The 24,703-nt window shown below is 46.7% G+C and overlaps 3 protein-coding genes across 6 annotated transcripts; 1 reads left to right on the top strand and 2 right to left on the bottom strand.

The window, feature by feature from the left end:
- Positions 1 to 74: 74 nt before the first annotated feature.
- casq1b (calsequestrin 1b) lies at positions 75 to 5,467 on the bottom strand. The gene is made up of 11 exons (XM_037262716.1): positions 5,123 to 5,467; positions 2,076 to 2,169; positions 1,912 to 2,012; positions 1,717 to 1,828; positions 1,574 to 1,647; positions 1,330 to 1,460; positions 1,210 to 1,255; positions 1,067 to 1,121; positions 890 to 990; positions 724 to 798; positions 75 to 641 (listed from the first exon to the last, which is right to left on the bottom strand). The coding sequence occupies exons 1-11, from the start codon at positions 5,357 to 5,359 to the stop codon at positions 393 to 395; spliced, it is 1,275 nt and encodes a 424-aa protein (XP_037118611.1). The 5' UTR covers positions 5,360 to 5,467; the 3' UTR covers positions 75 to 392.
- On the bottom strand, positions 4,859 to 23,649 carry LOC119129408 (broad substrate specificity ATP-binding cassette transporter ABCG2-like). 3 transcript variants are annotated; one of them, XR_005099179.1, is made up of 19 exons: positions 23,523 to 23,649; positions 23,066 to 23,119; positions 22,866 to 22,993; positions 22,401 to 22,460; positions 22,197 to 22,311; positions 21,518 to 21,670; positions 21,302 to 21,459; positions 21,012 to 21,114; positions 20,896 to 20,944; positions 20,557 to 20,823; positions 20,327 to 20,472; positions 20,176 to 20,258; positions 19,748 to 19,837; positions 19,547 to 19,671; positions 19,271 to 19,425; positions 19,111 to 19,200; positions 18,895 to 18,971; positions 17,853 to 18,179; positions 4,859 to 4,875 (listed from the first exon to the last, which is right to left on the bottom strand). XR_005099179.1 is itself a non-coding variant. In XM_037262659.1 (19 exons), the coding sequence occupies exons 2-19, from the start codon at positions 23,102 to 23,104 to the stop codon at positions 18,032 to 18,034; spliced, it is 1,917 nt and encodes a 638-aa protein (XP_037118554.1). In that variant the 5' UTR covers positions 23,105 to 23,119; positions 23,523 to 23,646; the 3' UTR covers positions 17,699 to 18,031. The 3 variants fall into 3 exon arrangements, 2 of the variants coding, with proteins under 2 accessions (XP_037118554.1, XP_037118553.1); XM_037262659.1 differs by lacking the exon at positions 4,859 to 4,875 and having other exon boundaries at positions 17,699 to 18,179; positions 20,557 to 20,655; positions 20,725 to 20,823; positions 23,523 to 23,646; XM_037262658.1 differs by lacking the exon at positions 4,859 to 4,875 and having other exon boundaries at positions 17,699 to 18,179.
- LOC119129478 (astrocytic phosphoprotein PEA-15) lies at positions 9,120 to 17,464 on the top strand. 2 transcript variants are annotated; one of them, XM_037262796.1, is made up of 4 exons: positions 9,120 to 9,488; positions 15,024 to 15,233; positions 15,318 to 15,473; positions 15,717 to 17,464. In XM_037262796.1, exons 2-4 carry the CDS (start codon positions 15,062 to 15,064, stop codon positions 15,779 to 15,781), a joined length of 393 nt encoding a protein of 130 aa, XP_037118691.1. In that variant the 5' UTR covers positions 9,120 to 9,488; positions 15,024 to 15,061; the 3' UTR covers positions 15,782 to 17,464. The 2 variants fall into 2 exon arrangements, with proteins under 2 accessions (XP_037118691.1, XP_037118690.1); XM_037262795.1 differs by having other exon boundaries at positions 9,122 to 9,480.
- Positions 23,650 to 24,703: the final 1,054 nt, after the last annotated feature.

Below are 24,703 nucleotides of genomic sequence, written 5' to 3'. Positions count from 1 at the left end.
AGAGCAGAAACAGTTACTTTTATAAATACATTTTGTGGCAGATTCTTTAGGGTCATTTTACAACTCGAGCAATCTTTTTTCTTTTATGCATGTGTTTTTTTTATTGTCTTTATTTTTGACACATTGACGTATGTTTCTGAGCTCTGGTCATGTGAATCAAGGTACAAAACACTGGCGGCAGCTTGTCAGGCAAACCTGTGGTTTCATTCAGTGGTGGGAGAGAGCGCCTCCCAGTGGTCGACCCACTCGGGGGAGTGAGAGGAGAAATCCTCCTCACTGTTACGAGTGGACGGGAAGATGGGCACCATGTTTTTATCCATCGTTGTCATCGTGATTTTTGTCTCAAACAATTTTCTACGTAACAACAGGAGTGAAAGACTGTCGGGATGTTTCTATTCGGCATCGTCTTCCTCGTCTTCATCGTCGTCATCGTCGTCGTCATCGTCGGCATCGTCGTCATCATCGTCATCATCGTCATCGTCGTCATCATCGTTATCATCGTCATCATCGTCATCATCGTCATCATCGTCATCATCGTCAGGGTCAATCTTTCCTGAGAGAACATCCTCAATCCAGCGTTCCAGCTCGTCCGCCGTGGGCATTTCGTCGTGGTCGTCCATTTCCATCCAGACGCTGTCCGCCTGGCAAATGCAGGAGACCAAGAGGAAGAAGAGCGCCATCAGCCGTCAAATTCCATGCACAGAAACAACAAACATCGCTTACGTCCGCCACGTCGACCACGCCGATTTTAGGCGATGACAGGTCAATGCCGAAGGTCCTCTCCCAGTAGGGGACCAGCTGAGAACAAGCGGACATCAGGCATTAGAGGACATTGGGTTCTCCAACATTTTGGGTTGAGAGATTTTTCTCAAGCACTGGGTTCGCCTACCAGGGGGAAGTTGTCGGGGTCGATCCAGATGATGCTCAGGTTCGGATTGTCCGTGTTCTCGCGTGCCACCTCCTTCAGGATCTCCAGGAATTCAAAACCATCTAAGGAGTCCAAAATCAAACTAAGGAGTCACATAGGCTCGCTAGGTCCAGTTGGGCGGACGCATCCGACTCCCACCAGGGTCATCTTCCTCTGCGAAGGCCACAATGTGCTCGCCGTCGATGTCGTCCTCCTGGCGTGAGAGTGTTTTCAAGCCGATAAACGTTCGGAGGGCTTTGTCGTTTGGAAGATAAGAAGTGCGCTTTTGGAGACGTTCTTACCCAGATCTCGTACATGCTGTGAGGTTCCAGCTTCCTCAAAGTGGGTCTGAAACAAAGGAAACGAGACACGGTAAACGGTGACCGGCTTGTCCATCGGCTTGAGCTTCCAGCTCGTCGTACCTGTCGTGCTGCTCGATGTACTCAACCAGCTCAGCCTCGGTGTACGGCTTTCCAGGAATGGTGACCGATTCCTCCATGAAGGGCTCGTAGAAATCCACCTCGTTCATCTTCAGTTTCAGTTTCTTGGCGATCTAAAGCCAGGCAGAGAGGAACCTCTGAGACACAATCAGCGTAACTTCTCGGATGATACACCGATTTACAATCTCTGCGCTCCGAACGCCAATAACAAGAAGGCTTTGCAAACCTTAGGGTCAAAGGTTGCAAAGAATTTGATGAAGGGGTGGAACTCCTCAGCGGCGTCGACGAATTCCATGAAATCTGCAAAAGACGTCAGGGCTGAAAGGACGCTGCCGGCGGCTCAGGCGTCTCTTTGCGTCGTTCACCTACGAGGAGATTTCTCGCTCTTGAAGAAGCCCACCAGCTTGATGACCTCCTCCATGTTGTGGAAGCCCTTCAACTCCCGCTCGTTATCGATGATCTCCACGGGCTCCTCCATCACCTGAGGGCGTCCAGTGTTGGGAGACCGTTTCCGGCATTGTAGCTCAGCGTGTTCCGAACGCAGGCCAGCCGTTTCGTGCTTACGTCATAGAGGAACTCCACCAGGGTGTCTGCGGCCAGCTCGCCGTCATACTCGATGATCTCGTTGTTTGCAAAGATGTAGACGCTCTCCACCTCATCCAGGCCTGGCGGTGGATTACAATGAGTTGGGCGGAGCATCAAGAAGAGCGAGCGAGAGAGAAGCCTACCGAGCTTTTTGGCCACGGCGCTGTCTTTCTTTTCATCCACGAGGCCAAATCCAATGTCTTCATCCTCAAGATCGTCCAGAACCTGAGCTGCCAGCTGTGGAGAAAAGAGAAGGGAGCATCGGATGGGGGAGGAGCAAGATGGTTGGACGTGAGCCGTTGGACTAAAAGTCTTCACACCCCTTTTCAAATGGCAAATTTTTGTCAAAAAAGAAAATGGGAACAATCATTAAAAAAAAAAAAATCCACCATTGATGGCTTGTAACCTGTGCGACTCAATTGAAAAAAAAAAAAAAAACTAAAACAATGTGGTTGCACAAGTGTACACACCCTGTTACAACAAGGGGATGCGGCTGTGTTTTGAATCAACCAATCACATTCAATCTCATATTAAATGAAGAGGACACACCGCCGCCATTTCATGTGCCTCTGATGAAGCCCAAACAAAATCAGGCCTTGGTACGACATTCCAATTTCCCCCCATTGTTTTGTTTTGTTTTTATTGATCAATCCGTCTTTTGCCACCTCCGCAAACTTCCTGGGCGTCACTTCTTGTCCACCTCGAGACCTTAAAAGCAAAAGCTTTGGACTGCTGCCTTGCACTTTCTAAATTGGAGTGAAACCAGAGCCAACAATTGACAGCCGCCCCCGTCACGCACCCCCCCCCCTCCCTCCCTCCTCCCCTCCTGCCAAACCGCCAAGAACGCACAAGAGAAAGGAAACTCTTGGCAAGGGGCACAACTTGAGGCACTGCAACAGGTGCTTCGCTACCTGCAGGTTAGTGCGCCGCACCGAGCAACAGGGGTATTTGGAGGAGAGGTGAGGGTACATCCCCCCCCCGAGCTATTTAAGGTCTTGAAGAAGGCACGTCGGGAGCAGAAAAGCATTCCTCGCAAAAGACGCACCTGACACACTCACATGTCTCATTCCACACGGCTCTGCTTCCGCATTCAAGTGCCAATTTGCCAATCTTACAAATTTGGGTTTATTTTTGTACAGATTTCATACTGGTGATAAATTATTGACATTAATCATTATCCTCAGGTAGAAGATGTTATTTATAACAATGACGTATCATAAAATGTTTAAAAATGCAGATGTGCTTTTTTTCTAACCATATTTTTGATTCAGATCATATAGACATTTATGTATATTTCATTTATTCATTTTCTGAACTTTTTTTTTTTTTTTTTGCCTGACTTTACTTTGAAACATTTTCAAACTTTTCAGTTAATATAACTTGTTCACGTACTTCTAGCAATTTTGGTAAGCTACTTTTGCTTTTAGCTGTTAGCTTTGTCTTTGCTTGTGTGAAATACATTGAGTTGACTTGAATACATACACACTTGTATACCATGTGTAAACGGTACATGTATTTATGGACATATTTGTAGACTTTTGTCACTCTACCAGGCTGTGTAGCTATTTCAAAACTTACAGCATCTGCTTATCTTCTGTAGATGGACAGATGGTAATATTTGGAGACATTTTCTTTCTAGATTGTTGAACCACCGTATGTAGGCCCATCTACGTAGCTTTGTGAATGGATGTGCTTATCTACTGTATACACAGTCACAGTTAAATAGCTGTACACACACGGTAAATTAATAATGGGTCCTGCCGACTGTTACGCAACATCATGAAAGATGCATGCAAATCTATGATTGAGCATAAACACAGTGGCCTGACTGAGACTGGCCAGCAGCTGTCGTTTTCTGGTCCGGGTTTAGTCGGGAGGCCTCAAATCTCCTCATTGGACTTGACGGCGAGGTCACGCGGGGCAGATGATGCAACACAAGCTGCCCCACAAACTCACTGCCAAATGGGTGATGTCACCTTGGCCTTGTTGCAAGGTTGAGTCGGGTGGTTGTCACGGTTACCAAAGCCCTCAACTTTGCATTTGGTGACTGCAAGGTGACTCTGAACACCCCCCCGATGTGCAAATGGCGTTCTCTTCCAACACGCATTAACATTGTTTAAACGGAACCGTTGTGTCCTCGATGGGACTGCGCTTGAAATTGTGTTTGCAGCTAATGTTCACATAGCAGTGGTTTAAATTTAACTGTGGGCCGCTTACATCATCTGATACTTACACGCCAAATCCGTGAGCAACGCGCATGTGCTAGAAATCAATGCGTTCCAAATTTTGGGGGTCCACGTAAAGAGAAATTTGTCCATGGCCGCTCTAATTCAAAGTCTGGCCCATTTCAATAAAAAAAAAAAAAAAAAACCTTAATTCTCATGAAATGATGCCCTGCTGAGCATCTCACAGAGGTGTCAACAACACGACAAAAGCACACCTGTCACCTCAGCTTGGCGACTACTTATGTTCTAATCTGGAAAGAAAAGTCACTGAAAGGGGCAGTCAATTTTCAATCAACTTTTTTTTTTCTAGCACAAGGAAATGAAAGAAAGAAATTTGTCAGCTTGAAATGTTCTGTTGGTCACCCTGCATGTGCTTTGGTTACCATAGCAACATTCTGACTTTCCTCCCAGCACGCCAAAAAACAGATGAGAGAATCAATTGTAAAAATACTCACTCAATGCAGAAACTCAGTTAGCATTAGCATGTTGCCAACAACACACTTTGTTTTACTCTCCCTCCTTTTTTTGCAGACAATAAGCTAATATTTGTATTTATCTGACGAGTTTCGGAGGTTGTCAGATGAGCGCTGTGATGTCACGTGTTGTCTTTTTAGAAGGTTAGAAGGACCTCATAAACAAACCCAGTGCTAATTGCTAATGGCTAGCTAGATAAATATGCCACATCAACACAGAAGTGGAGAATAATAAAATACAAGTCCTATGTTCCTGTACTTGATGTATCTGTATTTGAATTAAGTTTGATGTTGCCAAAATGATTGGTGGAAGGTGTATTTCTTTCAGTCATTTAGTAAATTTAGCATAAAAAGTAGAAAGCGGTCGAATTGTATCCAGGTGCCGATTGGAACCGAAACTCCACGGGCGAAAAATCCCGACGGCACCTCAACAACCTGGTTCTGTGTAGGCATCCACAAATCCTGGCCCCCTTGTCCTCCCCTGCGACCCACCTCCAGAGCCAGCTCCTCGATCTGGAGCTGCTTGATGGCGTTGCGGTTCCCATGCACGTTTTTGTGGTAGTAGACAACCATCACGTCGTACTTCTTCATGATGGACTTGTAGTTCTTGGCGCTGAGGTCGTGAACGCGATCCCTGCCGTCGTACTCGGGGATCCGCAGGCCATTTTCGCAGGATGCCAGGGCCCCCAAGGAGAGAAGGACCCCTAATATCGCCCAGCCCCACTTCATGGCTACCGTCCTCTCGTCCACTGTGAACCTCGACTTAATGGTCCCGAAAACCAAGTCCGCTTCCTGCCCCCGTTGGCGAGAGAAGAGCAGGACCGACAGCAAGCGGCTCCCTTTAAGAAGCGCGTCCACGTGGATTTGCTGACCACGCGGGGCAAGGCGGGGGGCTTCGCTCCGCCGAGAGAAGCCCTGCCAAAAATGTCACAATTAGACGGGTGCGTGGAGGGTGGAGTTTGGGTTGCATGGCCACCTGTTGGAAGTCTCTTGTCAGGGGAAGCGTACCGTCTCGAAAGAAGATCCTGACGCCCGACGTGCCTTTCCCTTATTAAGCTTGGCCGGGCGGCCAGAGTCCCACTAAAAATAAAACTTCTGCTGGACAACGCCGTGGATGAGACATCAGTCATGGACAGAAGGCAGCAGCGTCAACTCGGAGGAAATCAGGGCCCGAGCCCCAGCCAAAAAACGCCAATGATTCACAACCTGCTGAAAAATGTTCCAAACTGCCAATGAAGTCATTCTCTTGAGAAGCATCATATCTAAATCTAGCTCGGAACTTGAAGCCCAGCTCGCAACACAAAACAAACAAAGCAAACAGTCGTGTGTAACGTACGCTAAAGTTGGCCTTCAGTATAAATTTGGACTCTGCTGAGTAATTGCAATACGGCTCATTGTCTACGTCTGCGTGTGAAAATTGCTTCATTCCACATGATATGAATTTTAGTTTCACTCCGAGGTGGGTAAAAAAAAAAAAAAACTCAAAGTGTTTGTTGCACGGCAGGCTAATTGCAATCAGTAGCGCGATCCGGGGCTTCTAAACTACGCTGCCAATGGACATTTCAAATTCCTCCTTCCAGGCCCATGGAGCTGACCCTTTGACCTTTGCCAGCTGCCCTCTGATCACAGCAAAACAAGCGAGATAATCAATATGCTGTGGTGAGTATGATGTGTCTTTTTGAAATCTTTTATTTTTGCCATGTTCTTGGATAAATATTGACCGCTCCAGCTAATGTACACTCTGTTGTGTGCTTTGAGTTGTGTTTAATTGTGTTGAAGTAGGGTGGGTTAGGTTCACTCGGTTAAAAGGATTCAATGAGTTCTCTATGATGAAGCCCTGCACACTCCAATGTTACAGTATTGAGGTCAACAGCGCCCTCTTACGGCGGGCGCGCACACGCGCTCCTCTTTTTCCCCCTCCTCTTCCTGTCAACGCCATGGCGGTTGAGGCACTGTTGCCACGGCGACAGAGCGCCAAAAGACGTTTTAACATTGATACCGATGCGATGTGTGTTGAGAGATGGTGGCGGAACTCGGTGTGGCTTTAGAACACGCTGACACATCCAGGTCTGGGTGTTAATGAGCCCCAAGCAGAGATGCCACTTCAGAACAACTTTTCTGACGTTTTTTTTAAGGCACTTAACCATGAATTTCGTTAGTTTTGATTTTTTTTGGGGGGGGGGGATCACATGGCAACTGAATGAAAATCAAAAACTATGCTGTAACATTGCAATTTGTCACCAACTAAATTTCAAATAATTTTTGCTGAGCTAAACAGTCAATTTAACCAATTTGTGGTTATCCTTATGTGTGCTGCTCCTTTTGGTGTGAACCACCGGGAGGCAGTACTGTGTAATGCAGTCATGCAGACACAAACCAGAAGAAAAAATAACCTAATACTTACAAATTTGCTAAAATATGAGTCGTTTTTCTACATGAGAAAGAATATTATCTATTCAATATCATATTATCTACATGTATTGCTCCACCATTTGTGTTCAAATATCGATCGCTTAAAGAGTTGTTTGCACGTCAATAAGGATCTTACGTAAGATGTAAGCATTAAAGTGGTATGGCAATGTAATTTGCTTGTTTAAAATATTGAATGAGTGATTGTCTGTGATTTCTGATTTGCTTGTAAATTTCAAGTGAAAGTGAGATTACAGTCAAAGCATAAAATCGGCCAAATGATCGCTCGTAAGCCGATTTAGCCTTTGGACTGCAAGCAACATCTCCTGAAAAGGAATTGGCAACAGTGGAGCCAAAGAGTGACATCATCTGGTCAAAAATTGTTCAGAAACAAGTGTGAATCTTTTTTTTTTTTTGGTGCTATCTTGCAGGCTGCAAAACACCTCCTCCACCTCCTCCTCCTACTTGCCAACACTTCATACTTTGTTTACCTTTTGTTTCTGCAAAAACCTAGCCCGCAAATCTCTCACCTGCCTGCCCGCGCTCTCGCAATATGAAATTAATTGCACGACCGACATTGGGCGGCATCCGGAAGGGAATTTGTGCATCATCGCGTGTGAACGTGAACCTTTTTGGTCTCGAAATGTGTCAACATGACAGCTGGAGGATGAGTGGAGGATGAGAGGTTGCCTAGTAACCGCAAACCTCACTCATCAAGTGTCAGCCTGCAAACAGTTGGTGCATGTAGGATGCTGAGTGTGTGTGTGTTTGTGTGTGTGTATCTCAATCTGTGCAACAGATATGCAGAGCGAGGCAGGGTTACAGGGTCTAAACTGGAGAGGGGACGTTTATACAGAGAACTATTGAGATGTTAACGCAGCACCAGGGATTTGCTTGCCAGTTGTCTTGCATCAATGCGCCCTTTTTGTCTAAAACCGTCGAGTTGTCTTATCTGCTCCATGACTGCCATGCAGGCGAACGTTTCGACATGTTCGCTGGGCACCCACGGCAGTCACGGCCCATCGCTTTGTCCGTGGAGGCCTGAAACGAGATGATGGATGAGTGAATGGTTTAAGCAGCACTGTTGTCATGGAAACAATCCAAGGGTCCACTTCCTCTTGGTCATTTTCACAAATGTAAGAAGGCCTCCTGCCAAGACTCGGCATTTTTCATTGACTTTGTTTCAGCCTTGGCAGCTTTGTCTCACTTCCTGCTTCTCCTCCCTTCCTTTTCGCCGTCAAAGTCAGCCGCTCTGAAACAATCGCCTCCTCTTTGCTTGTCTGGGAACCAAAAGAAACTTGTGACTCTGATCTGGCCAGCATTTGGCCTCTGCTAACGGCGCACGCCTCGGGTGCAACAGAAGACTAATTCACCAGAAGGTCACAAAGTGTCTTAGAAAAGAAATAAAAACCTTAGATATGACATGCTAGCAAAAGTGACAGTAAACAGATCTCAAAATCTACATTTAAGCAGTAAAGAAAAGTACTTGTGCGGAAAAAAAAAATTCAGGTCATGGTACTTTGAAAAAGAAACGATTTGAAATTGCACATGAGCAGTATGTGGAATGAAAGTCTTGTCGCATCACACAGCCAATTGCACAAACTCTCCGGTTACACGTTTTGGATTTGGATGGAAGGAAAGCAGAGCAGCAGAAGGGATTTGCAGGCCGGAAGAATCTGGTGACATCAGCTTTGAAAAATGTGTGGATGAGTGTCCGTGTGCTTGTGTGACTAAAAACCATGGAATCGGAAAAAAGAAGTAAGAGAGCTCCTACTCTCTTTTTGTCTTCTTTTTACAAGTTTTTCATTTTTTTTTTTTTTAAAGAAATGTTGGAATGATGGTGAAATGCTTCTCTTGATCACCTGTCATCTCACACGTCTCGGGGTCAAGCTGCCTCAACTGAGTTTTATAAGCCTGTTGCAAAAGACAACTGAAACGTCCGCTTCATTCTAGTGAGCCACTGTCGCTTGGAGACAATCTTTGAGTGAGAGAGTGAGAGAGATTGCGCGCGAGAGAGAGAAAGAGAGAAAAAGCCAGAGAGAGAGCGAGAGAGCTTGAGAGAGAGAGAGAGACAGAGAGAGAGCTTGAGAGGGAGACAGAGAGAGACAGAGAGAGAGAGAAAGGCGTTTTCACGCTCGCTCGCCGGTTTCAGGCTCCTTGTTCGCGGAGAGCAGTCACGACCATCCTCGGCTCGCTCGGTGCGTGCGCGTTCACGTCACGGCCTCAGTTCCCACGCCGAGGACCCCCTGCCTCTTGTGCTCTTCGTTTGGCTCCTCTTCGCATCACCAAGCCATCGAGGAAGTGGACTTTTGGCTTCTTTTTTTTTTTAACCTCTCTGTCAATCGTCTGACCCATTTCCGGCTCCGATTCAAGCTCCACGCCGCGATCAAATCCCTCACGACGTCTGAGCTTCCTCGCTGCAACGCCTGGCTACGCGCGAGGTCAGTGTGTGTGTGTGTGTGTGTTTTATATTTGTTCCAAAACATAAAGCTGGAGGCAGCTGGCATGCCTTTACGTATCCGTGACTACCTCCTCCCCTTACTCTTCTTCTTTTTCTTCTTGTCATAAATGTCCAGTTCTCCCACTCCCAAGAGGTCTTTCAACGCATCATGGTAAAACCACATCGTACCGCATATTCGCGGTTTCACCTATTCGCTGTAATTGTGCTCATTCCAAAGCAATAATGGTGTTATTTCGGCGCCATCCTACGGCATATTCCCACGTTATGCAACTATATAAAAGCAACTTGAGGATTTTCACTTGAACAAAAATCGTGCTTTCACACCACTTGTGACATCTTGTTGAAGCGAGTCCGACATTTAGAGAAAAGTAGTGCTTTGCCTGCCATCATCTTCAGCGTCTACAGACACGAGGGTACAGTTACTCATGGATTTTCACGATTCCCAGCAGGGCTCGGCCCCCGATCGCCAGCAGCTGCATTGTGGCTCGGCATCCGTGCATGCTGTGTTTACTGCCTTTACATCACTGCCATTAAGAACTTCCTGTGTGTGGCACTCAGAAAGATCAGCTGATGTTTTTGGGGGGACGCACCCAAATGTTACCACAGGGTATGAGTCAGCAAGTCCAAACACAGAGTCATTAAACGCTTCGTTAGGAACTACTTTCCATTTGTGGTTTTCCTGTCCCCAAGTGTCCCACCGGCCCAAATTATATCGTGTGCGTGTGTGTGTGTGTGACGTGTGCGTGCGGATGCGTGCATGTGTGAGTCAGCTTTTCAGGGATCGATGCATCCTTTGGAGCAACACAACTCAACCTTTCTTTGCTCGACTTTAGGTTGTCCGCGTCTTGTTTTTTGGCTTGCTCGAGTGTGTTGTTGTGAAGTTTGTGGTGTAGACCCTAACCCTAAACCCAACAAAGGTGGGGAAGGCGTTCAAACATGTGACACTTGTTGACATCCCTCACGAGAAAGCAGCCCTGGTGGCCTCCGCGGTGCGTTCAAGAACCCTGTGAAAGCATGCGTGATGGGCAGTGTTAACACAGGCCTGTGCTTTACTTCCTGTTTGCCGGGGGATGCCTTCGGCCACCGACGGAATGTCTGATGACCATCATGTGCCTCTTGTTTTTCCCACATTTTCCACAGACACTTGAATGCATCATGCTCATGTGGTTTGTGTTTGACCCTCTTTTCCGTCCATCTTCCTGTTGGATGTCATCCAGAGTGACTGGCCCACACAAAAACTTCCTCACATTGTCCCTTGTGTGCCACAATCGTCATGAAACACACACATAGACACACATAGACACACATAGACACGCAAGCTTCCTTCTCTGGCTTTCCTGTCATGCTGCAAACAAAGCTGTTTAGCACAAAAGTTTGCCCAGCCATGATTTAGCATGATGAAAATGAGGATGATGATGAAGCAGGAAATGGAGGATATTTTTTCCTCTGGCGTCGACTCCTGGCGTGTTTCTCCCCCTTTACTGTCTCCATAGAAAAGAAAAACAAAGCCACTGATGCGTGCTCTCTCGCAGGAGTCGGTCGGGGTGGGGGGGGTGGGGGTGTGATGGACGCTTCCACCCTGGTTTAATCAGCACACCGCCTCTTCCTCTTCCTCCTCCCAGCGGCACTGTGATATTTTTATCCGCTCCAAAGCTTCCAGGATAATGAAGCATCCACCTCACAGACGTTGACGTGCGTCGGCTGTTGTTGCACGTTTATGATGTCATCAGCCTCAGATGCTCACAAGCTGCGATGAGGTCACACGACTCGCCCGCTTAGCCATCTTGTGGCTACTCAAGTTTCATTTAGACAAAAGTAGTGTCTTGTTGCCATCTTATTATGACATGTACGTGTGTCAAGCAGCGACTGGATGCTAAAGTGAATTGAGGGGTTTCATTTGGATGAAATAGTGTTTTGACGCCATTTTGTCAAGGAACTACGTCGAAGTGACGGTTGAAGTTATGATAAAAGTAGCGCTGCGCCAACTTTAACGAAAATGTACGCTGTCGCATGAGCAGTGTGTTGTCATGTTGTGCCTCGTCAGGTGGCGCTTCCCGCGAGCCCGCCCGCCGTCTTAACGGCAGGGAGGCGGAATTTGAACGGATTAATCAATTAGGTGTGACGGCGCTTGCGTGACTGCACGCCGTCTTTGTCTGCCTTGTCACGCTGCCCTTTAGGCTCCTCCCCCTCACCCAGGGTTCACCCGCTTGGAAATAAAGGCACCTTTGCTCGGCTGTCGACGCGCCGGCCTCATCCTGAGCCGCTCTCAGCTCTGAAGGCGTCCCAAAATTCAGTTTTGACCAGATGAATGTGGAAAATGGATTCCAAATAAGTAAATGAAGTCACACGCGAGCGCATGAAGCTCATGGGATGAAAAAGTGCATTTGGGTCAGAGTCTGGAAAAGTCCTCCATGCGAGCTTTCTCATGCGTGCATGCACGTCTATGAAAACATTCTCTCTGTGCCCCAGGGTGGGCGGAAAGATGAGGAGGAAGGGCGGATTTGCTACACTTTTTCATGCTCTTGTCTTCCTTTTCCCAGACACTGCGCCAGGAAGCGCGTCGTGCCGACAGGAAGTCGGCCGTTCGGATCCTTGCCCTCTTTTCTTTCCTTCTTTCTTGGCCCTCTGGCCCCAAGCAAGTTTCGAGTAACAAATGCCTCCGCTATGTGCATGCGGGACACATCTGCGTGCGCCCGCAATCTGTGTGTGTGTGTGTGTGTGTGTGTGTGTGTGTGTGCTGGAGCTCAGACTACAATGAGAGAAACATATGCGTAAAAAGAAAAAGCGCACTCGCCAATACAGCACCCAAATTCAAATGACTATCAAAGTAATTCATTGATACAGTTTGTTTAAAAATAAAAAAGCAAATGACAGTGGAAAGAAGTTTTGTTTTCTCCCTTTTGTTTTCGTAATTGCTCTTGATACTAAACAAGACTTGAACGTTTTCAACAGTGTTAAAGAATCAAATCAAAAATTGGTTTGCAAAAATGTCTAAACACAGTATTCTGATTAATTTTGTGGTTGTTGAATATAAGCCAAGCACCAAAATCCAGCTGTCTCGGGGGGCGGCCATTTTGCCACCTGCTGTCAAGCAAAAATGACATCGTAGTCGCTCAATTAAACCAACTTTTGCCATTTACTCTTCAAGGTACAAAAACAATAAAACCAGTGATAAGAAGTGCTCCATTACATTATTTTGTGGAAAAACAATAATAATAATAAATAGGTCGCATTGGCAGCCTGGCGAAATGAAAGTCAAGAAAAGGCCATTGGGACACGCTTGGGTGTTGTTGCCATGGCGTCGGCTGACGATGTTGCAGCAGAGACACGAAATGGAGTGTTTATCTGGCACCAATGAGAAGGCCAAGCAAAGCGCGCTTGCATACGGACGCACAGATGTGTGCAAATCTTCTTTTCTGCTCAATGGCAAGTGGGCCGCTGGCCTACATTCTTCCACGCGGATTAGCGAGCGCTTCGCCCAGCGACATGGCAGCCACTGCTGACACAGACTTTGACAAAATATTGGCCTGTGTTGGGAAGCATTTCATTGATTTACAGTGGTGCCTTGATATCATTTGTTCCGTGATCTCATTTGTATCTCAAATCATCTTTGCCCATTGAAATGAATAGGAATGGCATTCATTTGTTCACCTCCCTCCCAAAAAATGTGTTTTGTAATGCCATAATAGTGTACTTTATCAAATCCTACCATAATAACTTTACAAAATAGAATTCAAAGCATGAAATAGTTTGTGCATTATGATTTGAAGCTGAACTCCAAATTATTACGCAGAACTTCTTAGATTGCCTGCTACAATTTTTACTCAGAAAGGTGCTGTAATAAGTTTTATTTTTCACAGCAGATAAAGAATATATGCCTGTGAATATTGTTTGAGCGTCTGTCTAAATGTGTTGCCTCATCATTTGTGTTCAAATAGTTGTTGTTTAATGTGTTTTAAAAGCACACCTCTTGATGCTAAATGTGAGCATGTAAATGCCATTCCCATGTTTGCTAGCGTGGAGCTAAACAAATAGAGTTAGCTCAGCAGGCAGAGTTACATCGTTTCTCGTATCTCGCAAAACTGGGTCACTTGTACCTCAAGGCACCTATTTGGCATCTATTTGTTTCCAGTCCCTGCAGTCAGAATCATTCTCTCATTCCCTACTCAGTCACTTCAAAGATGATCAATTTAGGAACTATCTTGCTCATCGACTGTCTTTAGAGAACAGTAGAAATCCCGTTGTGAGCGATAAGGGAGTAAATGATTCCAAACAGTCACGGCTTTTGAATTTCTCAGCCTCTGATTCAGTTGCCATGGCGACCACCGAAGCCAAGCGTGCACTTTTATTTGGTGAGGGGGGAACGGAAGGGGGTGGGGGGGACCTCTGCGCTGGCTGTTGCTAGGTAACAGTCTCCATTGTAATGCAATACATACTGTAACTACATCAGTGACATCGCATCAACTTTGATTTGACGCCTTCTATCTCTTATCGAGCACGTTAAGTCGTTTTCAGCGATGGGTAAAGTAGTTCAGTCAAATAACTGAAAATGTTAAAAAAAGAGTCTTTAATTTGTGCTTGAACACGCTTCATTAACTGCCAGTGCATGTGGTCGCGCAATCTCGCGCACACACCGAGTAAGACAAAGGCGCGTTTGTGCGAACGGGAATGTGAGGCGCACACTGCCGCTTCTCGCCGTGTCACGCTCATCCCAGGGGGAGCATGGGGGGGGGGGGTCAACTTGGGGCTCTGGGTGAGTTGGGTAGGTAATTTGGAGGAACATTTCTGTCTATTTCATTTCTTCTTGCACTACTTTCATTCTATAACATCATGGCAGGAGTATGTCACTCATTTTGTCAAGTCATGTTGGTGTGAGTGTGTGTGTGTGTGATGGGAGGGCAGGGAGGAGGGGGGAGGTTTGTCCCTCAAAGAAGCGGCTCTGTCCATTGTTGTCTTCTTGTTCTCCAAAGTGTACAAAAGCCGCATTGGATGCTACAATAGTCAGCGTTGATGCTAAACCTGTCCGAAATTAGAACAGCTGAGCTTTATTCTAACCTACGGGCAACTGGGGTAAATGTAGAAAAAAATTCCCGGAAAAATTGGGAAGTACCCAAAGGTCAATTATTTGGCCTGGCACCTGTGGGGTCTAAAAATATATCAGGTGGGGGGCAGTGTGCCCCCTGTGCCCCCCCCCTTTAGCTCTGCCACTGGTTTTCGCAATGTGGGAAGAGGCCAGAGTCAAGATTTGACCACCCTACCTCAAAAGCGTGAGGCAGATTCGCTTGCCACTTGTCCCCGATGCTGACTTGAAGTCTGAGTGTCCCCAAAGATTTGGCGATCTCCAACGGAGCAAAGCAACAGCAACCGCCATTTAGGTTTGCCTGTCCGTGTGTGAGTGCATCGAACAAATACAGAGTGAGACGCAGTCACGGGTTTTAGAAGATGCATGTTAGTTTTCTTTCTCTTTTTCTTAAATATCGTGACCGAAGTTAACAAGTTGTTTCATAACTTTGCCCACCACAGATCCAAATTGCGGTTGCTTGCATTGTGTGGCTCGGAAGATGGCCGAGTACAGCTCTCTGCTCAGCGACCTCTCGGACAACATCACCAACGAGGACCTGGAGCAGCTCAAGTCAGCTTGCAAAGAGGACATCCCCGAGGAGCACAGCAACGCCATCACGTCCAGCAAGGAGTGGTTCAGCTACCTGGAGAAGAACGACAAGCTGGCCCACGGTGACGCAATCGCACACATGCGCGCCAGCACACGCATGCGCACGCAGGCACTCATCCGGTGTCGCCGTCTCTCCTCCCCCGCAGACAACTTGTCGTACATGGAGCACATCTTTGAGATCTCGCGGCGTCCCGACCTCCTGACCCGCGTGATCGAGTATCGCACCACCGTGCTCAAAATCGACGAGGACGACGAGATCGACACCAAGCTCACGCGCATCCCCTCGGCCAAGAAGTATAAAGGTTGCAAGCATTCTTACTTGCGTGCTTTGCTCCGTGGATGGATGGATTGATGGACGGATGGATGGATGGATGGATGGATGGATGGATGGATGGATGGATGGATGGATGGATGGATGGATGGATGGATGGATGGATGGATGGATGGATGGATGGATGGATGGATGGATGGATGGATGGAATCAAATAATTACAATAATAAAATGAAAGCAAAAATGACATTGTGTCCCCTTCCTGCCATTGCAGACATCATCCGCCAGCCATCTGAAGACGAGATCATCAAGTTGGCTCCGCCCCCTAAAAAGGCATGAAGCCGGCGGCATGTCACCACTCCCGGCGACCTGCCAGCTAACACAAGGCCCTCACACGCACACACGCATGCACACACTTAACGAAACTGACAACATATTTGTACTCTCCTGTCATGGATTCCGTTGCTAGTGTGACGCTTTTGCCCCGTGTTTCGATGTTTTTTTTTTGTTTCTTTCCCGCCTTGTTAGTTTATGTCCATCAGGAGTGGCGCAAACTCACTTTCGTGCACTAATTTTGTATGTCTGTCTTGTCTCGAGAATTGAACGCCTCAACTGACAGTGTGTGCCCCGCCCTCTACCTGCACCCCGCCCCCCCACCCCACCTTGCCATTTAAAACACCTTTTGGTTGTGGAACGACCTCCTCTTGTCGTTGTCGTTTTAGCCGCTAAGCGTGTTGTCGTTGGCACTCCTCGCAGTTGGAAATGTCCACAAAGTCTCTTTTCAATTCTGAAAACGGTTTAGGAAGCCATGAGGGAGATTTGTTAAGCAGTCCACATTTTCAGAAGAAACAAATAAAAATTGAAGCGTCAAAATGTTCCGCTCATTCAGAATATCTTCTGATCACATTTTTAACTTTTTCAGTCTCACCTCTGACCTTTTCCATCCGGCAACAACTCTTTAGCATTAAAGCTCAATTTGTGCATCAGAATTGTAGTTTTTTTTTTTTTTTTTTTAATTGTAAATTGACTTTAGAGACTGGCAACTGCACTAGTCACACGCGCTGCATCTTCTTTGTCGCATGGTTATCAAGTGGAAGGTCAATGTCCACCCTGTCGTGAGTAGGAACTTTTCAAACTGCACTTTTCCCGGCCGGACTCCTCCACTGAGTGGACAACCTGTGGCCTCTGGTTTTGGGTTCCAGCATGCTTGCACATGTGAGGCAAGGACAGGATGTCAAAGTTGTCGCTACTACTTTTGTTCCTTCCTCTTGAAAAGTGTGCGTTTGTGACTGTAACATTTGTGAGCGGCCGATTTCCTCTATTGTCGCTTGTACGTTCTTGGTCCAAGTGTGCGCAGCCTTTTTGCATTTTTGTGGCGCGCAAGCTTCCACCACAAACACCTGCAACAAACCCCCATATCCCACCCGCCCGCAGCTTCCCGCTCGGTCGGCATGGTAACTGTGAGCCAGACGTCAATGAGGCACATAAACAGAACAACATATCAATGACAAATGATGTCCTATATTGATTTCCATCTCAAGTACATATCAAGTTAGGAAACAAAAACAAAACAGAGAGGTGAATATTTGGTGAAGTCATTTATGCTTAAAGACTGTTTGGTTTTTCATTTTCTTGAATATGTAAATATGTATTTTGAATATAAACCACTGTGTTCATTTGATGACGATTAATTTATTTCAAGCCAATATATTGTTGTTCGTGCGTGCGTGCCCTGATGTTTGACTAACTGGCAGTGCTGTGACGAGACCTTTTACTTCCCGAACGGTGACTTGCGTGGGTCGCGCGTCGCACGGAAGGAGTGCCCGCTTCTGGAGTTTGCATGATGCCATTCCAGCTGTTTTGGGGAAGTCATTCCGAATTGTTTTTCCGACAGTGTTTTATTCCGCCGAGCGTGAAATTGCTGCTTGTTGTCATGACTTCAAGTCAAATGTAATATTGCCATTTTGTCATTGTGCTAAAATGAAGATAAATATTATATTTAAATATATTTGCTAACCTACACTGTTGACTGTGGCTTTTTTTCAGTTGTAATTTCAGTACTAGGATTGCGGGGCAGCTCGGTTACCAAGTGAAGATGTTCGCGTCACCATTTTGAGCTTTAGAATCCATTTTTAGCTTTCGAATCTGCGCTCATCAGTGAAATGCAGGCTCTTAACTCCCCGCCATACAGAAAATAAACAATAACACTTATGTCTGTGAAGATGACAAAAAAAAACACACACACGCACACACACAAAAAGCACATGGTTATTTTTTTTATTGTTATTGTGACGGTACAATAAAACTTGAAAGCTTAAAACTGAAGTAGTGGAACCAAACATAGCAAATTAAAAAAACAAATCTAAACTATACAGTACATATGCATATTTGTAATTAGATACTAAAATACAAGTTAAAACTATTAACTGATAAATAATAGAATGTGAGGCAGTACAATTAATGAAATTACTGCAAATCAAATGTGTCGATTATATTTTTTGTGTGCAAATAGAGACACCAGTATTTTCTTCACCACCCGCAATTTTTTTTTCAATATCTGCTTTTGTTTCCAAGCATGTCCAGTATAGTCTAGGTGAACTTTCTTATGTAGCGCAGTTTGAGGTAAGCAATGGCGAGGAAGGAGATGGTCATGACCCCGAGGGCCACGTGGTTCTGCCAAAAGCCCCAAGCCGAGTATTCCACGCCTTGCTCGTCCAAGAAGTCCTGGCCCTTACAACTGGAGAAAGTCACAAAACAAAAGACACTCAGGCAAATGTATCTCTCTCACGTACGCGCACGCGTGCACTCAAACGCACGCACACACGCACACAAATCCAATCGAAAGGAATGAAACTTTTTACAGTTCGTCAATGTCTGAAGATATAATAACGTGGCTATATTATAATTTCTTCAAAAATTGTCATTTTGAAGATGCAAGAATTCTGCAAAATGCTTCACAAATAATTGACCCGATTCAGATTGTCGGCGCCAATGCCGTGCTTGAGAGCAATCAAATTTAAAAACGGAGCAATGGCGTCACCTGACGGCCATTTTCTGTAGCGTCCAGCCGAGGATGTCGTGTCGTGTGCGCGCACTCTCATGAACGTGTTCACTTGATTGGAACAGGTGTGCTTGTTAGAAGAAAATGTTTGAGCTTGAAACTTTTGCCATCTCGAATGCGGTCTATTTTGTAAGATTTCAGACAGCGCTTTTATTTTTGATGCTCGTGGGAAAAGGAATGAAGTCATCTAAAAGTAAGTCATGCAAACGTTTTATGTCTACGGGAGCACATTAGCATTGATTCACTGGCATGTAGATTTTGTTAGCTTATTTGTAAGGAAAAGAAATTCTCAAATCTAAACCATTTCAATTCCCTCAGGAGCTTTTAAACTTAATTTTCCACATCTTCCAAAATTACATTCACCGCTTGCTGACATTTGAACGGTTCTTACATTGTCCCTGGGGGCACACTGCTGCTGTTGAGGCCGCGGCAGAAGTCCAGCCCGTAGAACTCATTCACCTGCAGAGCCTGGGGACCCGGAGAGAATGTGTGCTGCTTACTGTATGTGTGCTTACAAATGTTTTGCAAAATGTTGCGTATGAATTGGGCTGGATGACTGAGAGTCAAGTGACATACGCTAGGTGGGCCTTATGTGTGTCTGACTTACACCGAGACCATAGCGAGGTATGCTCAAGTATTTCAACCAAGCCAGCCAGCTGACGATGGAAGGAAGATTGACCAGCAGGCCCGCAAAGATCTGAAAGGACACGCCCAGTATTGGTCATTTGTCCATTTACAAGCACCTAGACATCTGATGTGAGCCTCACCATCATGAAGACGCAGGCGATGGTCATGAAAATGTTGGCGATGGCCACCACTGTCTGGTCGGCAGAGATGGCCAGCGCCATGGCAGTGGCGGTGTACGCCACCAGAGTCACGGTGAACATGAAGAGGAAAAAGGCCTCCGCCGTTGGCTTTAAGCCTGCACGCAATCCAGACGTGGATTTTAAAGCGTTTCATCAGCGTCAACCAAACCATGGCGAGAAGCCGTCCGTAAACCAAGCTACGGAACCAAAAGGAGGAGAAAAGCCGGTAGTGCCCACCTATCATGAAGTAGGCCACGCAGCTGAACACCATTGCGGGGATGGTCCGCAGCGTCACGATGTCCGAGAGGATCTTGGACAGAAAGTAGACCGACACCCGGTAGTAACCGCTGATGTACTCGTGACTGCAAAGATAGCGAGCGAGATCTTCAGGTGTTGCACGTTTTCAAACGTCGCCATGTTTTTCTGTGTCGCACGCACATGAAGAGTTTCCTCTCGGCGATGAAGAGCTCGGCCGACGACAAGGAACTAAAACACTGGTTGACGGTGATGAAGAAGAGGGCGCCGAACCTGCAAAGGTGGCCAACCAGCTGTGTTTGGAGACGGTAGCAAAGACCAGAAAACAGTAGACAACGCATCGGGTGGCTGGGTTGAAGCTGCTGAGATACTTTTGGGGGTGTTGACGATGGACGAGAACGAGAATGATCTCATGGGAGGGACAGCACAGACGGAAAGGTTTGGAGAGAAAGCTTGGGGTGCCACAAGTTTGGATACTTTCAAAACCAATTGGAAGAGGAAGGTAATAAGGCAAGAGTTGCCAGCAGGTGACGCTAGAGTAGATGGTAGAGGACGATTTGACTGTGATCCATGAACGGGGTTTGGCCTCAAGGACAAGAAGGGCCTGTAACCTGTTTTGGATTCCGCTCTGGTCTTCCTGGACGTTGAAGAAAATGGCTCCGACAACCAGAGCAAGGAACAACGTAACTGCCACCTAAACAAAAACTCCATCAGCTGCAGTTCCTCTCATTCTCCCTCGATGACGCTATTGACTAGTCTCACCTGAGCGATGGAGGTCTGCGGGTTGAGCAGGAGGTTACGGAAGGTCCTCTGAAGAACCCAGCGGAACTGCGTCAGGAAGCTGGTATTGTAGGTGATGGTTCTGGAGCGAGCGGTGCTGCTCGCCTTTTTACCTTGGAGAATTCTCTCTGAGGGAAGACAGTGAGGCACCGTTTCCTTTTCTGCTTTTTTGTGTCTTTGCTGTAATGCAGACCCCCCCCTTTTGTCCCTACCCAACTCTGCTTTGGTTCGCTTAAAGTCAGAACAGTTTCTGTATTCCTCCACCAGTTTGTCCTCGATTCCCTGTCTGGATTTCAACACAGAGTCCGAATCTAGAAGGAGGATTACAAGCGGGTTAAAAGAAAAAAACCCAAAAAGTGAGCATTCATTTGGCAACACACCTTCTCCGTCTATGTTGCCGACGGCCATTGCGGTGGAGTCTCCGTTGATAACGTCCAGGAAGAAGTCTGCAGGGTTGTTGTGAGGCTCACAGATGTACCCTGAGAAAGGAAAGGTGGACGGACGTCAGGCCTCGGTCAAGCAAACGCGGCTAAGCCCGGCGCGCTTCCTACCGATTTCTGAAAAGTAGTCCAGAGCGCTGTTTGCCGGCCCGTGGTACACCTGAGTGAGTATTTCCACAGTGTAAGAAGTCACTTGAGCGCAATGTACGTGAATTGGTGCAAGTGACCTGTCTGCCGTTGACAAGCAGAGTGAGGCTGTCAAAGAGGCGATAAATGGAGTAGCGAGGCTGATGGATGGACAGGATGATGGTGCGCCCCCTGCTGGCCATCCTGGAAAAATTGAGGCGGCAGGTTGAGATACTTATACTGTTGTTGATACAGCTGTCGTTGTGCTTATTGTTCTCCTGTCGCTCCCCGAGGGCTCTCCTGTTCCTGTTTTCTCTGTCTACCCTTTGAACCTATCGTCTGTCTTCCTTCCCAACGATTTGACTTTTGGTTGCCGTGCGTGGGCAGGCACCTTTTGAGTAGCATCAGGACAGAGTTGGCGGTGCTGGCATCCAAGCCGGTCGTGGGTTCATCCAGGAAGAGAACGGGCGGGTCGATGATTAGCTCCATGCCAATGTTGGTGCGCTTCCGCTCGCCCCCGGAGATGCCTCGAATCAGCTGGGTGCCCACCTGCGCACCCTGGCCACGTTAGAACGCAGGACGACCACCGACGTATGCCTCGCCTCACCCGGGAGTCGGCCACGCGGCTCAGTCCGAGCTCCTGGATCAGCTGGACCACTTTCTGTTCCTTGGCTGCCCGAGAAACACTGGACGGAAGACGGAGCGCCGCCGAGAAGCTGAAGTTCTCCCTGACCGTCAGTGTTCCCATCACCACGTCATCCTGTCACCCAACGCAAAGCAAACGTTTTTGATGGCGGTTCGACATAAAACAGACATTACGACACAGATTGTCACAAAATCCAGCAATCGTATTTAAGCAACCGACAACACAATGACATTTCGCTGCGCACATTTTCTTGCCCTGACATGTTTCTGATGGTACTTTTCTCACCCGCGCCTCGTTATCCTAGATCACTTTACATATCTGTCTCGTCATACCTCATTTTCAAATTGTGGCACTGGCAACATTACGACGAGGTCACTGGATCACAGTACGCTTAAAGCTATTGTGTTTATTGACCTGACTCTCTCGAATGTTTTTAGACTCGATTGTTCAAATCAAATAATTAGAGGTGATTTAAGGAAGGGTAATGGAGGAAACATTTGTGGCGGAAAACTCGGGCAAATGACAGGAATCTGATTACAAAGTCAAAGCAGCATCAAACATTTTCCCCGCGTGGTGCTCACCGGAAGTTCTCGTGCCGACGTGCAATGGATCGTAAGAGGCAGGGGTACTTGGGTCTCACCTGCACCACGTACCCCGATAGACACTTAAAGTTGGGTGGTTGAGGGGCGCCGTCAATGAGGACTTCCCCCGACAGACCGGCAGGATCCTTCCGGGCAGCCAAGACATCTAGGAACCTTCAACCGCCCCCACCCCCCAAAAACAAATGCGTGGTGGTGATGATGAATGCTGCTTGGTGACATTTTTGCCAATTGACGACACTCACGATGACTTTCCACTTCCGGTTGCTCCCATGATCGCATTGAGGCCGGGCTTCATGATGCCACTGTGGAGGGCAGCACATTTTTGGCTCGTCAACTTGTAGGCATCAGGTTGTGATTTCAAAATAAACTCAAAAAATTGAGAGCAGGGGAACGAGCTGTAAACACGTGAGCGTTGACTTGAACCGGCCTTCACCTTTAGCTTCAATTGGTCAATGATTACACGGGCTGGATCGTAAAACACACCGGGTGCGGCCTTTGTTCAGACATTCGTGACAGGGACGGACATTTTGCCAATTCAAAACCACGACCATGCTGGATGGAAACTGGAATAGGAAGAACCGAACCCATTCCGCTTCTCTTGGAACAATTCGCGAGTGTGTTTATTGGTTAAAGCCCAGCGCATTTCCTTCCTGCTCCTCTGGCACGTACACGGACGCTCGCTTCCACGTTTCAAAAGAGTTTCTCACTTGAGGTCAATCAGGATATCTTTGGTGCTCCTTTTCTTCCTCCAGCATAAACATCCTTGAGCTTGAGTCACTTTGTAGTGAATGTTGTGAAAGCTAACCGCGGCGCCTCGTTGCGGCGCATCTGCGCACTGAACAAGAAAAAGCACACATATGCAGACGTCAACTGAACTTCTAGTTGTTGTGGCGTCGGAATGAGGTACCTGCTCTTTGACTGCGTTCGTCTGCTGCAGTTCCATCATAACTCGCTCGCCCTCCTACAAAATGCAAAACAAAACTCATTCCTGACCGTTGAAGTATCGTAACAGAGGCTGAGTCAACCAAAGTAGAAACAATGTAAGAGCGCCGTTCAATTTCAAACTAGTCTCGGGACACAAAACGCTGATGTCAGCACAATTGGCCATCTCCCTTCAAACGATTGCCTCACCCGTTTTTGTGCCCTGTCCCCGAATCAAAGCGCTCCGCTATCGGCATCAGACACAAACGTACAGATTTTGCATCAAACGTAATCATGGCAGGGGAGAAACTTCCAAAAATCTATTCTAAGCCCGCTTTATTTGACAAACTTTGATCTCTGCCCCTCCTCCACTCCTTTACGATTGTTCATTTTCCAACTTAAGAGTTAGTAAACGTTACACGGGAATTGAAAGGCTCACTCACCGGGCGCGGCAACAATCGGCGTGTGTGTGACTGTCATCCAAACACAAAGCTCTGCTGTCGCCGCTGCTGCACTGCAGGAGGGATTACACGCGTGTGCTGTTTTACGGCGGTGCGCAACTCGCTTTTGTAACTGAAGATCTGACCCATGGTCCACATAGATACCGTGCGCAAGGTGTCATGCTCATTTTGCACTCATGAAGAAAAAACAAACTTCAATCTATGACCTCTTGACAAATAAAGATAATTCAGTTATAGTCGCGGATGGCAGGAATGACAATTACTAGCTACGTTTTCTGATGGGCGTCAAGGTCAGCTTAGTACACAGTGCTTTTGTTTTGGTTCTAAATGCGGAGATGTGACTTTGATTTTTATTTGACTGTGCCTGTTTTTTTTAAAGAACTGCGTGTGACGGGGGGGGCGGGGCAAGAGCTGGACCGAGTGAGTGGCTTGGGAAAAGGAAGTCTGGGATTTCCCGGTATTTAGTTATTTTATGGATAATTGAGGACACAAGTAGTCTTCGACTGGTTACTAGGATACTGTCTGTCATTCACACCTGAGGAGAATGTTTGCTACCTCTGCGTATGGGTCACTCCCAAAGGAAAGTGAAATGTACGTGCTGAAGTTGTCTAACAATGCTGTTAATTGGGGACTTTTAACCCTCCGGCCTTGTTTGAGTTTTAGGAGCCTTTGCTGTGTAGTTATAACATATCATTAGTACTTTAACGGTTTTAACCTTTCAAATTCGTTGGAAACCAGCAAGAAAATGAAATTCAGATAAACAGCGATGTCATGAGATGCAAGTTTAATTTGATTCGTGACCACGGTAGTAAGTCAAAACATAAATTGAAATTAATGGATGTTCGTTGAAGACCATCAGCGAAAGGTTTTTGCTCCGAGCGAAAATATTCTACATCACAAAAATATGGGGTATTAATCTAATTAAATAGAATGTGCATCATGATTTTAGTTGCAATCTGATTCAGTGTGTACTCCTTCTGGTGTGCCCAATTTGGCCACTAGGAGGCAGTAGGGTCTCGTCGAGACATGCAGACACAAATCAAGAACAAACTTCCACTAGTGCTACTGAGATTTTGTAAGTTGCTGTAATATTTAATATATTACTATGGTCATTTCTTGTAGGGTTAGAGAACATATCCCTCGATTAAGGGATTGTAAAATAA

The sequence above is a fragment of the Syngnathus acus genome, chromosome 10 (genome assembly GCF_901709675.1).
Source record: "Syngnathus acus chromosome 10, fSynAcu1.2, whole genome shotgun sequence".
Classification (NCBI taxonomy): domain Eukaryota; kingdom Metazoa; phylum Chordata; class Actinopteri; order Syngnathiformes; family Syngnathidae; genus Syngnathus; species Syngnathus acus.
This window is presented reverse-complemented; position numbering and strand designations above follow the sequence as displayed.

Excerpts from the sequence above, each read along its gene's own strand:
- casq1b (XM_037262716.1), bottom strand. The coding sequence starts at position 5,359 with ATGAAGTGGGGCTGGGCGATATTAGGGGTCCTTCTCTCCTTGGGGGCC. Across the intron at positions 2,013-2,075 it reads CGCCGTGGCCAAAAAGCTCG|GCCTGGATGAGGTGGAGAGC; the intron begins GTAGGCTTCTCT and ends ATCCACCGCCAG. Across the intron at positions 991-1,066 it reads CGCAGAGGAAGATGACCCTG|ATGGTTTTGAATTCCTGGAG; the intron begins GTGGGAGTCGGA and ends TGGACTCCTTAG.
- LOC119129478 (XM_037262796.1), top strand. The coding sequence starts at position 15,062 with ATGGCCGAGTACAGCTCTCTGCTCAGCGACCTCTCGGACAACATCACC. Across the intron at positions 15,234-15,317 it reads GAACGACAAGCTGGCCCACG|ACAACTTGTCGTACATGGAG; the intron begins GTGACGCAATCG and ends CCTCCCCCGCAG. Across the intron at positions 15,474-15,716 it reads CTCGGCCAAGAAGTATAAAG|ACATCATCCGCCAGCCATCT; the intron begins GTTGCAAGCATT and ends CTGCCATTGCAG.
- LOC119129408 (XM_037262658.1), bottom strand. The coding sequence starts at position 23,104 with ATGATGGAACTGCAGCAGACGAACGCAGTCAAAGAGCAG. Across the intron at positions 22,312-22,400 it reads ACCGGAAGTGGAAAGTCATC|GTTCCTAGATGTCTTGGCTG; the intron begins GTGAGTGTCGTC and ends GGGCGGTTGAAG. Across the intron at positions 19,201-19,270 it reads TCGCCTGCGTCTTCATGATG|ATCTTTGCGGGCCTGCTGGT; the intron begins GTGAGGCTCACA and ends GTGTCCTTTCAG.